This window comes from Rhopilema esculentum, chromosome 2 (genome assembly GCF_057945365.1).
Source record: "Rhopilema esculentum isolate cy_ngs chromosome 2, ASM5794536v1, whole genome shotgun sequence".
Lineage (NCBI taxonomy): Eukaryota > Metazoa > Cnidaria > Scyphozoa > Rhizostomeae > Rhizostomatidae > Rhopilema > Rhopilema esculentum.
In genome coordinates, this window is record NC_142816.1 from 4,127,579 (window position 1) to 4,140,511 (window position 12,933).

Genomic DNA, 12,933 nt, shown 5'->3' on the forward strand with positions numbered 1-12,933 from the left:
ATGAAAACTCTTAGCTAAGTTATACATGTTAATAGCAATTTTAATTATACTGGAATGTACATATCCTTTCAAAATATTCACGATGCAATGCACTACCAAAACTGCACTAGCTCTCTCTCTCTTGTTGTCTGCAGCATAAGAAAAATTACAACAAACTTAAGTTAACAGTATGCAAGAGCATCACACAGCTTCAAAAAGCAATAGAATAGAATCAATTGTGATCCTTTGATCATGTATTTTATTTTATCACATAGAGTTCCAAAGTGGTGATGTCAAAAAAATCGATTTTGAGAATTGCTCAATTTTGACCACAAAACTGAAAAGAGAATTATGAAATACCTCTCAGCTTGCAAACGCTATAAATGTTTTTCAAACATGCTGAAATCTAGAAGCATGATTATTGGTTCCTTCCCCACAAAATCAATGTATATTGTTTCCTTTATTAAGCTAAAACATGAACCAAGCCAAAACGTAACGAACCGTTAGCAAACCTGAAATCTGTCATGGACCATATCTCATCCATATTTTTAACATATTAAACCGACTTTGGACTTTAACAACCATTTTATAACGTCTTTAAGTGTTTGCAGTTGAAATATTTGAAAGTTAAATTTATGATAATGTTAGAGCAGGGCCTGCGATAACGGGGGGTTAAAGCCCCCACTTTTTACAAAACAGTAAGGCTTTTTTGAAAAGTCTTTCGTTATGTTTCTTAATTGCCCTTATCCCCCTATTTTCCAGCTTGCATCGGAGCCCCTGCACATTTTGTTGTGCTATTACGGTACCGTCCAAGGACCCTGGAGCATATTATGGATTGAGGGGGCTAAAATGTTTTGGGGGGCTAAACATGCTAAAAATCAGGAGCAGGGCCACTTCTTGTATGGTTTCAAATACACTTCGGACATTATTTGGGGGGCTATAGCCCCCTCAGCTCCCCCGCTTCCGCGGCCCTTGGTACCGTCTCCCGACTTAACTAGTGTATGTAAGAGCTGCATTATGTTGTCCTGAGACTGGCCTTAGAGCATTGGCAAGACTTTAAGAGCAGTTAGCAGCAATCCTGAACATTCATCTGCAGAGTCATCAATCATTGTGGGTATTGAGGCTCTTATTTCCAGTTCATATCCGTCATTTCCATTCACTGGTCTTATTGGTTAAATTAATCGCGTTTTCCTATGCTTGTAATAATGACAGAATGACAAAGAAAGTCAATTTTGAATTTTTTAGAAGCCCACTAAACGAAATAAGCCGAATCGTCTCCATTCATGCGTTTTAAGTACAGATTAAGAGTCCGAAGATGAAATCGTTCGAGGGTCATGAAACGGATTCTTTTGATGCAGAAAAGCATTAAGCGACGTGTTGTGAATAAGGGTTGGATGAAAAACGGGATTTTTCCTATGCTACGTACATTTTTTAGGGAAGAATAAATTGAACAGTTACCCACTGCAAATTTCTCACTGGAAAATAATCGCATCTAGTTGAAGCCTTTTAACAACTTTGCCCTTCATTATGGTGCTTTGGTTCAGATTCACGTGAATTTTATGGACAAAAGTTCTTTTGGGCGTAGAGTGGATGATTTTGTCAACTTATATTTGTAGTATTCAATGTAGATTACGGAAATGCAACAGGGAAGCGAGGGATTAGTAACCCAAGAGCGTAATTATGAAACAATTTAGTGCACTATTGGCAATATCATTCATATTTTGGTCGCATTTCTAGGATATTTTCCACCACTCTTTGGGGGTGTGTCTCGACAATTTTGATTTAATTCCTTCCGTCTGCTTTTCCTTGATCAACCTCTACAAATTTTTAGATCCAAGTAAAGATCCAAAGCATTATTCCTATTAAGGGATTCCCTTAGAGCTTCAATAAAAAATATTTCATATTACAACCTCGCCTTCAACAAATCATGTATCACTGTTAGCTGCCTCCTTACAAATAACCATAGCGATCAAATCGAGGCATGGTCGCCTGGGCGACGGCCCTGTTCCCTCAGCCTATATGGTGCAGCCTATTCTTCCCAAACTATTATACCGAAAATTGAATCAGCTTACCACAACAATATCTTAATTGTCATACCCCTCAGGTGTAAACCAATGGTATTCTTTTGAAGCTAATAATCAACTGATGCCGTATGGGGTGGTCGTGATGACGAGCTTGTGTTAGCATAATCAATCCATTTTCGTGATTAATCTTGTACTAGTCAGACCATCCTTTGTATACTAAGAGCATCAAATACGGACTCATTGCGTAAGGATCCGCTTTGGCTTTGTTGCTACAAAATCCAGCATTGCCAATGCTTAGGCCCCTTGTAGTAACAGGAAATCAATTATGTAAACACGGCATACTAAAGACAAATAAGCCTTCTAAATTCAAGAGGATCCTTCGAATCTCCTTTTTTATTTCTGTTACGATAATCACGTATCTGAAATGAATTTAGCAGCCACCATCAGATTCAAGAAATTGTTCTGTTCACTGATCAAGCAAGATGAGGAGCAGAGTCATGGACGCGTTCTACAAACTGACAAAACAACATCAGAAAAAGTTTTGGCAAATTTTCCTATACATCATTCAAACAAAATCTGTAACAGTTTCAAAGACTAGCTCTACACATCGTCCGAACAATATCAAAAGCATTGTTCGGAAGGAATATTACCAAACAAGATCAGAAGCAGACTCAAAGACGTGCCTTACACGCACTGGGAAAACAACATCAGAAAAAGTTTCAACGAATTTTCTTGTACATTGCTCAAACAACATCGGAAAACATTTCAAGGACTAGCTTTATACATTGTCCGAACAACATCAGAAGCAGTGTTAGGAAGGAATACTACCAAACAAAATCAAAAGCAGTCTCAAAGGCGTGGCTTACACACACTAGGAAAAAAGATCAGAAAAAGTTTCAACGAATTTTCTTGTACATTGCTCAAACAACATCGGAAAACGTATCAAGGACTTGTCCTACACACTGATCAAACAACATCAGAAACAGTTTCAGACGCAACGGTTAAGCCTCTCCTATAGCGGCTCCGAGCGGCAAACAAGTCGCTAAACAAACCGTGAATGGAGACAGAGAAGAGATTGAAAAGAAAGCTTCTTTACTGCCTCAAGCAAATGAACCTTCAATGTTTTTTGGTAATATCAGTAGAGAGCAACTGATAAGCACCACCAAATTGATTTGTTTTCGAGAAAAATCTTAATTCCATCGGTATATCTAACTGCGTGATCATCTTGTGCAAAACCACCACGGAAGAAAACGTTTTAGGAATCATAGGTTCTTGCAAGAATCAGCTGCTGTGAACAAAAAAACAAGCTTTCGGGTAATTATAGGGAAAATGTCTTAGCAGAAATCTCCCAAAAGGTACGGTTTTTCGACCACAAATTGAGAACAGCTGTGAATTCAACTGGTTTTTCTAGAAGAAGTTTGAAAACAACAATATCCTAGCATCCACTTCAAGCAAAAGGGAGTAATTCTGTTAAATAGATATCGAGAGAATTAGTGACACTGTACTGAAATATTCAAGGCGTTAACAGTATTCAAATGTCTTGTAAAAGAGACGAGGCAAACGAAACAGGGGTCTAGTTGATAAGAAAACTACAGTTCTTCATTACAATCACTCTCAATGCGTATCCTATCTCTAAAAGATAGCCTATTGGATTCAAGGCTTTTCATCGACTTATGAGGATCTAATTGCCAACTCGAAAGAAATTATCTATTTTCAATCAATTAGAATCTTAGCACTTGAAGTGGAGAGAACTCTTAACAATCTGAATTCTATTTTTATGCAGGACTATCTTCCGCCAAAACTAACGACTCACAAGCTTTATGTATAAAATCCCCTTTGATACCAAAGGTTAGAACTACAAATTATGGATTCAAATCACTCAATTTCCAGGGGTCTGAAACTCACTTCCCAAAATCAAAGGAGCCAAAAATCCTGAAGAAATAAAAAATATGTGCAATTCTTGGTTCCATGAAAACAACTGCACATGTTCTTTGTGCAGCAAGTGAACTGCTTTATTCAATCCTTGAAATTGTTTTATCTTAGTCTAAATTAGTGTTTTTCCATTATCGTAACAACTGACATTACATAAATCATAAAATACAACAATCAAGGAAAAATCTATAGAATCAATGTCATATTAATTGATATTCAATCTCTATAAAATCTTTAAAATACCTTCATGCACAAGCCTGCATCTAAACTAAAACTAGCGCTTTGAATCAGAGTGCAAAATTTTCAGTGTGGGAAGACTGGACACTAGTATACGCTTTAATGATGCAATATCCTTTATGCTACTTCATCATCATCATCATCATCCTGCTTGGTCGGTTTTTCCGTGTGTTGTTACATAACATAATTACATTGTTATTTATTCGAGCGTTCAGATATAGGCTGTCTTTTCCCACTTTATACTCGATAGTGATTTGCATTTATGGGAGAGGTAAGAGGTTCCCATTACGAAGAGCTATCAAAAGAAATCCATTAACAATCGTCGAAATGTTGTCTTTTGGAATGAGAAGAGTGTCTTTAACTCATTTGTTCAACTAGCTTTAGGGTCGTTTTGGGTAATGGGTAAACATAACTGAAAAATTTCACTTGGGATCTATAAACGAGTCTTTGTTTTACTCAAACAGTTATGAACGGTCCTAAGATGGCAATGCTAAAAGGATTCCTTGAATTCATCTCTCTTTCTAAAGGGTATTGTGGCGGATTCAGTCTTAGGAATGGCTTTAGTTGTCACGAATCTCCCAACACAAAAAGACAGTTACAGCAGTCGTTCTTTTTTCTAATCTATCACCGTCTAATCTATCTGTCGAATAAAAAGTTCACACTGCCATGCAAAGATGTAAGGCCTCGGGTGAACTCTGTGAGGCACGGAATACATTCAAGTGTACTTTACCCAAGTGATCAAAAATTTCAACTCTGTCTTGGTAGTCTATAGAGAGACCACTGAAAGCAGGATTGTACAAGGGGTAAAGCCTCCGCAACCCTCGCCCAGAATTCAGCAATGAACTGAGAGTAGTTCCAGAAGTTCAGCAAGATTGAAGTTTTGTGTTGGAATGTGGCCTCCCAAGCTTCAATTAACCACTTCATGTATCGAAAAAACCGTATTCACCACTCTTTGGGGGTTACATACAATTTTAGGCACCTTTTTGTTATTGAGGCAGCCTCGTGAGAGAATCTGGACTAGAAGACCTAACGTTCTAAATGGAGGATTGTACAAATATATTGAAGGTTCTAACGAAGTTCACCAAGGTGTATAATGCTTCATCGAGGGAGCGTTCAAATGTTCAGTCTTTCTGACACTAGGACAAAAATGCTAAATTTCTGTTATTTAAAGCAAAATTTCTTATTTATGTTAAAGTAAATTGTATCTGGGCTTTAGATTCTTCTGTGGTAACATCCATTATTTTCGTATTAAGATTATTAAAAGAATTGAATGACATTGGAATGCAGTTCAGTATAATATGCGTCACGATTTCATTGCTATGATGTGTATGTAAAATTCTATCGAAATTGAAGAATAAGGATAAAAAAAATACCATTCCTAGTTTACATATTTAGGACAATGGACACAGTGGACAGACACAATACTAGTTATGTTTACAAAGAAATATTACAAACACAAGAGTTTCCTGAATTCGACAAAATAGCAAAGAATAACGGCTGATCGGTTGCTTTTATGCATAAAATTTTAAACAAGTTTATGTGTTCAGTTATAATTAGAATATGATTATACACGAAAGAAATTTACTTCATTCTTCTCTACATATTTATATAATGGAAGGTTTAGTAATGCCTAGGGCACGCTATATTATCAATCGTTAACTTTGAACAGCACGATATTTTTTAGCGTTCTATTCAACATTAACAATTTTACTGAGACATGCAGGTAATAAGTTAGGTTAATTGGGAAGCTTCTTTCTGATGTTTTAGAATGATTTATAAGGAGTTAGTAGGAAAAAGCTCAGATGAAACATTGTTGATCCACGTACCCTACATCAAAAACAATATTAATTAACTGGACATAACAGGGAAATATACCAACACTGTAGAGCAAGGAGGAACAAAAGGTCAAGTTTTTATACTTTGTCCAATTGATTACTTGAGACGTTTTGGCAAGGATGCTCTCATTCATTTCAATAGAATTCTTAAGTGTGACGTCACCAAAAACCTATTTTTAGAATTTTTGAATCTTAATCACATAACATAAAAGATCTTTATGAAATGCTTCCACATTTGCACGTAATACATTTGCAAAATTAGTCAAATATGTCTAAAATCAGTTGAGATATTGCGAATGAAAGATTTTAAGTTTGCCAACGAATCACTGCTATTTTTGCTCTGTTCATAAAGTTATGAACAGAGACCAAAATATAGAGGTTTGATGGGCAAAATGCCAATACACATGTGTCCATATCTCAGCCAATGCGTAATACATTTGACTGATTATGCGTATTTAGAGGTATTTCATGATGCTCTTTCAGGCTGTTGGATCTAAATTCAAAAAATATAAAAATAGATCTTTGTGACGTCATCACTTTAGAACTCTATACATCCGGGATATTAAATATGACTACGCTAATAAAAAAAACAATTATGCATTTTTGAATAGTATAACAAAATAGAATAAAAGAATTTGATTAATGAAAAATGTGAATGGTTTATGAAAAGTAAAAGATAGAAGTAAAAAAATACAATCACTAATAAAAGAAGCTATTTAAAACTTTTTCCTGTTAAAGTGTATGCTGCGATGTTATTTCTGGCATAAAAATAAAAAAGTTGATTTCATATTATTCTTTCAGACGCACAAAGGCAAAGCGTAGATCTCAAAAATTATCGTTCCCAACTTTAAAGATTTCACCATATTTAAAAACAAAAGAGTGAGACAGTTTAAAATATGATGCTAGAAGCTAGAAGCAACAAAATTGCTTGAGAAAGCGCTGTTCAGTTTAGCGACATAATTGATGTTATTAAATGGTGTGTGAAAACAGTCCTGATAAGGCAAAAACCAGCTCGTTTTCAAGCATATCTTAGCCAGTTTTACTAAGGAGGTGCAATAAGGGGTAATTGCCCCTCATCGATGACCTGAAATCGAATATATTTCTTTTCTTCTAACATATCATCCCAACTGCAGGGCAGAAATTTTATTTAGGATATAGGAAGCCCATATCAGATGATTACGCCCTTTTTAGATTGGCTTCGTACCCAATATCCCTTATTAAGGATACACACATGAAGATGAGTAGGACCATTGAGGTACTAAAAGCACATGCCATCCTCCTTTCTGTAAAACATGTAAAACATTTCTGTAATGGCCCCCATACAACTGCTCCTCCAAATTTCGAGTAATTTCTGCATCCTTGCATACGTGGCTGAGTGACTCTTTCTCAGCACCTACGTCTTAGCGCATAATACTCATGAGACGTCTTCATAATGACATACGATCACTGAACTTAAAAAAGGTATTAGTTGGAAGGCAGCATTCACAGAGCTATGTATCTATTACAAGCGATGCAGAATTCCCCCTTCGTTTTAGTACAGAGAGGTGAAGAGTGGGGAGGTCTACGAAACTTTACCTGCCTAGCTGTGCTAATCGAGCAGTGCCTTCCTCTCAATGTCACCGCACCTCTTGACCCTACTAACTCAGGAACCCTCAAATCTCACACCCTTGTATCCGTAGTCCGTGATCTAGCCACTGAGCCATCCCACACTCATAACATAGCACCTTAATCGGCGCTACAATGCAGCGCAACCTAATCAGAAATATGTTTTAATGTTACACTCTATCAGAATTGAAAATTACGTAGCGTGGACCCAGACCTGTTATGGTGGACTCACCTATGATTTCCTATCGGAGATCTACTCATCACTGGAACATAAAGCAACCTCAAAAGCCATCAGAGGTCAAAATGAAATAAACCAAGTACCTCAAAAACGCATATCTAGATACCAGCGATGTTAGGACGATAACGCACGAAGACCTCTGAGTGTAAGCTGAAATGGTTAGTTCTTTTAATGCTCTACATTTGAATCGCTGATCATTGACGGCGGCAACATTACGAAACCTCAGACTAATTGTGGAAGTAAACGAGATCATCAGTGACAGATAACTCTATCAGCCTGGAAACTCATGATGTGCAACACAAAACTAAGTTTAAATAATAGACACCAGGAATACGCTTCGATCTATAAATATCCCTTTTTCTAATTAAAATTCATTCAAAAAAATTTTTTTCACGATAAACTGTTACAGCATTTTCAGACCCTCTTTGAACCATGGAAAGGGTTTTGGTAGCTACAGAGATCTTTGTAAGCAACACGCATAGCCTGGATCAGAGTCAGAAAAAAACATTACGAACCCACGGCAACTGACCGGAGGAAGGTCCACGAAAAAGAATAGAAGTTCCTATGACGCACCCAAGCCACGCCTACATTATATTGTTTTGTGAGGAAGGTTTGCCTTTTGGGATGTTTTTGTCAGGAGGAAGTTTGACAACCTTTCTGGACTCTGGCTTGGATAAATGATTGTGAATCCTTCCGAGGACAGCTTCAAAATACCTACTGCTGGATTTGCAGCGTTGAGCTACCATTACAAATCCAATCTATGACGTCATATGTCAAATAATGCAGAACCCACGTTACTATAATGCGTATCTAGATCCGATTCATTACCTAATGATACTGTTTTCGATCATTCAATGATTTTTCTTAAATAAATACAGTTTATTTGAAGACAAGGCCACGGAAATTTGCAGTCGAGCTATAGACTTTTCTGGGCTAACAGTCTAACAAAACTCATAGCAAAAGTGGGCCTAACCATCCCGTTAGGAACGTTGAGTAGTTATTAACTGGAAGCTTAAAGACATCCACTGGATCTCAAGATGGAAGTTTATTTTCGAATTTAAGTGCACATATTAATCTGGCATCAAAACAATGTTCAATGGGACTGCTAGCATTTGTCGTTGAAAAAATCGATTCAAATTGTCAGCATTGGGGACAAACATTGAAAATGTAAAAAATATAAGCGAAAGCCAAGGCTAGAAGTGGAGGTCTGGGTATGGCGCCGCAGTACTTCGATTTCCTTTTGCTGGGTGATATCATAAAATAATTTGACTACTGTAAGGGCTCTCGACAATCCAACAGCCATTCAATAATCGAGTGTATGGTCCCAAAACTGGGATCAAGGCAGGACTAAGGTTAACCGTGATTAAAACTGGCAATTACAGTACATTCCCATTAAGAAGAACCTATGAGTTTAATATGGTGTTTCAAACCAATTTTAGCCTGAAAAATCATTAATGCTTTTATCTTAAAGGCAAAGTCCTCTGAACCGTCTGCTGTCTCAAAAAGGCAGCCTTATTACTAGGCGTCACCAATCAAGGTATCATCGATATACGCTTTTAGCCAAATGCAATAACATTTTACTCTAAAACGTCCGTATACAATTTTGAAATAAGACCCAAAACGGTGTCACTCTTAGAAAAGCAGGTTGTTCTTTGCCGGTACAAATTATAATCGGACTGAAAGAATCACCAAAGCAAGTTTCTAGAACCTGTTTCTGCTTCAATTCATTTTTAAGAAGAAACAGGCGTTTTACATGCTTACTACAGCAGAAGGAACGAATAATCAAAAACTGACTTCACATCCTCGGTGAAAATCACTGTTTTGATTAAACTTTAACTGTCTGAGATGTTTTTGCTAAACATTCACTAAGTCTTACCGACCAGGTTACCGACCAAAGGTTTTAGCCCACGTTTTAACAATCTTATTTCTCGTCAACCTTTCGTGTTCACTAGTTATTACGTAATAAAGATTGTATAACTCACACAATGTTAACTTGGTATAACATAATCAAGAAAATTGTGACAATCATACTATATTAGTCATTTGTAGCTATAGAATTATAAACGTAGAACATTAGACAGAACATAAATCTATTTTTTGTGGATGTATCTTCTTACAATTTCGATTCAATCTATGTTATTATTCCCTCGTATTTCTAGAATTTTATATTTTGCTGGAAAGACGGCATGCAAGCTTGTTCCTTGGTACCTGAATATTTACATCTAGAAAATTTTGTATCTGTGTCATTGAAATTTATAGACGCTGTTGAAGCAGGGGGTTTGTTGCGTCATCTTAATATATACATTTCTTTGTGATATTTTTTCAACATTGACTCCTTTCTAACAGCTCTGTTACCTCCTTTTTAATATTTATGCGTGGATATTTTCCATTTCACATTGCAGAGCTTGGCAACACACAAATTCCAGTGGACAGTTAATACAAGGATCCATAGTTTAAGAGATCTTCGCATAAGCAAAGTAAGACGATTTTGTTAGCTTTGAAGATTACACAAATCTAAAAACCCGATTTCAAAATAAGAAAGGTTTCAAGCAAGGCAATGTTTCTGCAGTGTATATTTTTGTTTACTAATTTAATTCAGTTTCGATGACAAATTGTAAAGAGAAATGTTAAATTGTTTAGAGGTTACAAAATTAATTCAGAATAGAGACTGAAAACACTTAAAAAATTGCCAAGGTTTCTGAGAGTTTATGGGTGGCCAAATATTGAGTTTCCTCACATGAAAGTTACTTAGTCCTTGTACAATAAAGCAATGTACAATTTTAAGCAGACTTTATTAAGATGAAGTGAGAATATAACCTGTTCAATAACAGAAGTTAAACCCTTCTAATTTGTTTAACGATTATATAAGCTCAAAAGATCCCTGCCATTAAAGTTATAAACAAAATTCATATTACTGATGAAAACCACGTTGTTTTGGGCAATATGTACATATGCATTTGAAATTTCAGAGTGTATTAGAAAGTTAATCCTCAAGTTTGTTGATTGTTGAGTACATTATGATGAAATGTAAATCTATTCTACATGACTTTACCCTTTCATGTTTAGCATTTCAAATTCTCTAAATTTTACTTACTCAAACTTAGACTAGCATTTTATTGTTGAAAAAGGATTCATGGAAATGGGAAAAATCGAATTTCAATATCCGGAAATGTTCACAGCCAAGATACCTCATGGTAGTAAAATCAACATTTAATAGCCTTTTAAGACATAGTGAATGCTACGAATTGTTAAGTCTAACTGTGGGGTTTCATAAGTAAATAATCGAAGAATGTTGATAGGGTTGTCAGTGTGTGTTAGCGGCTAGCGATTTGAATAGAATGAAATAACCATTACGAGAAAATAAGAGAAGAATTAAACAAAGTATTTACCTCTAGTCTGGATCCTGCTTGAAAAACATGGCAGAGATGGACTCGCCTTCTTGTTATGTTGATTGCAAAAGTCGAATCAAATCCTCTAAGTTGCTCTTGAGCACATAACGCGACAGCATAAAGGGGGGCTGTAATCAACAATGCCCCTTGAGTTACATCTGAAACTTTAAGAATTCCATCATGAATAACAAAATCGACGCGTAAACTTTTCGTGTGATGCTTTTTAATTTTTTTCAATGTTTCTTTCATTAACGGAACCGACTGAGCTTCGGAAATATGGTCAAATCCCAAATAGTCAACGATAAATGGCAAAATTTCTTCTTCGCTGCCCACGTGTTGGTCTGACGATGAAAACAACTTGGAAGTTTCTTCCATAGCACTGGTCGCCGAATTATGTGAGCTTGACACTGTAATACATGCATCATCTTCGTTCCTCGCTTCAATTTCCGACGAGGCTTGCGTGTTTCGTTTTATCGCGAATTTCCGGAGCATGCTTGAGGTAAACTTCTCGTTGCATCCAAATTTTGCTTCACGATGTTGTTGAGTTTGAACTCCGCTCGACAAGTCGCCATATGCATCGCAGAGATGTCGATTTCCAACAAAAGCGGCGAAATTCCAACGTACTCTGAAAGTCGAGTGTTTAATTGATAACGAAGTAATCCTACATAGGCCAGTATGGCTTTTTAACCTATTTTCACGCAAAACGTCAGTGTCACCGAGAAGAGCTCAAGTGAAACCCTTATTATGCTAAGTGAAACCCTTGATGTGTTCAAGTGAAACCTTTGATATGTTTTGATCAATGGGAGTAAGTCATGCATGCTGCCTTAACTATTTTATCTAAACTGCTTTGTGAGGCTCATCAGAGGTCTTTGTTCAGTGCATTGCAGTAATAACCACATTGGGAATATTTGAAAAACGCGCTTTACAAAATCGAAAACCCTGGAAACTCACAGATATTGGATTCGAGATTTTACAATCTTAGCCGTATCGTTATTTTCAAACCGCCAACCAACCAATATCCCTTTTGATCATTTGTAATTGTTATGATTAACAAAAAGATGTATTCCGTACAGAAGGGCCTCCTTCAATCGCGGTTGACAGTTGAAACCTCGTCGGGCTGCATTTTCCGTTGTATTCTTTCAAAAAGATTTACCAAAATTTTCACATTATTTATTCCTGTAAAAATAGCTTAAATCGAAATGGGCATTTAAGACTTTGTTTTGAAATAACAACGAGTAATTGAGAGCCTTTCCCACCTAAAAAGTCACTTTTGTAGCTTCAAATTTGTCGCTAAAATGTGGAAACTTTCAAAAGTAGAGTGCTTTAGAAATTTGTATGCAAACAATCTATTAGAATCGGCCATGAATAAGGAAATAAAAAAAGCTGCCTACAAGGTTCTATAAAATCACAAAAAAAATTTAAGTGAAGTCGTGGCGAAGGGTCAAGATGAAACTGTTTCTTCTAATCATGAAATCTATTCAGAGAGAAAGGAGGTTATGTTTATGCTAATTTTTGTAACAAGGGGTGGTTTGTGAAGAAAGATTCTAATGGAGACAATTTAGGACTGTAGTAGAAGCCATTATGATTGTAATTACAACAACTGCAAATGAACAATGTGATGGACTGACGCATGAGGATATGAGTGGATGCCAATCAACAATGTTTCCTACAGATCTTATTAACGTTTACATTTC

At 36.3% G+C, this 12,933-nt stretch overlaps 1 protein-coding gene across 2 annotated transcripts in view; it reads right to left on the reverse strand.

Moving 5' to 3' along the window:
- LOC135695275 (uncharacterized) overlaps nt 1-12,005 on the reverse strand; it is a 51,984-nt gene extending 39,979 nt beyond the window's left edge. For both annotated transcript variants that reach the window (XM_065214278.2, XM_065214279.2), the window contains exon 1: nt 11,240-12,005. In XM_065214278.2, the coding sequence (XP_065070350.1) occupies nt 11,240-11,731 (492 nt within the window). In that variant the 5' untranslated portion in view covers nt 11,732-12,005. The remainder of the gene's footprint in view (nt 1-11,239) is intronic.
- Nucleotides 12,006-12,933: the final 928 nt, after the last annotated feature.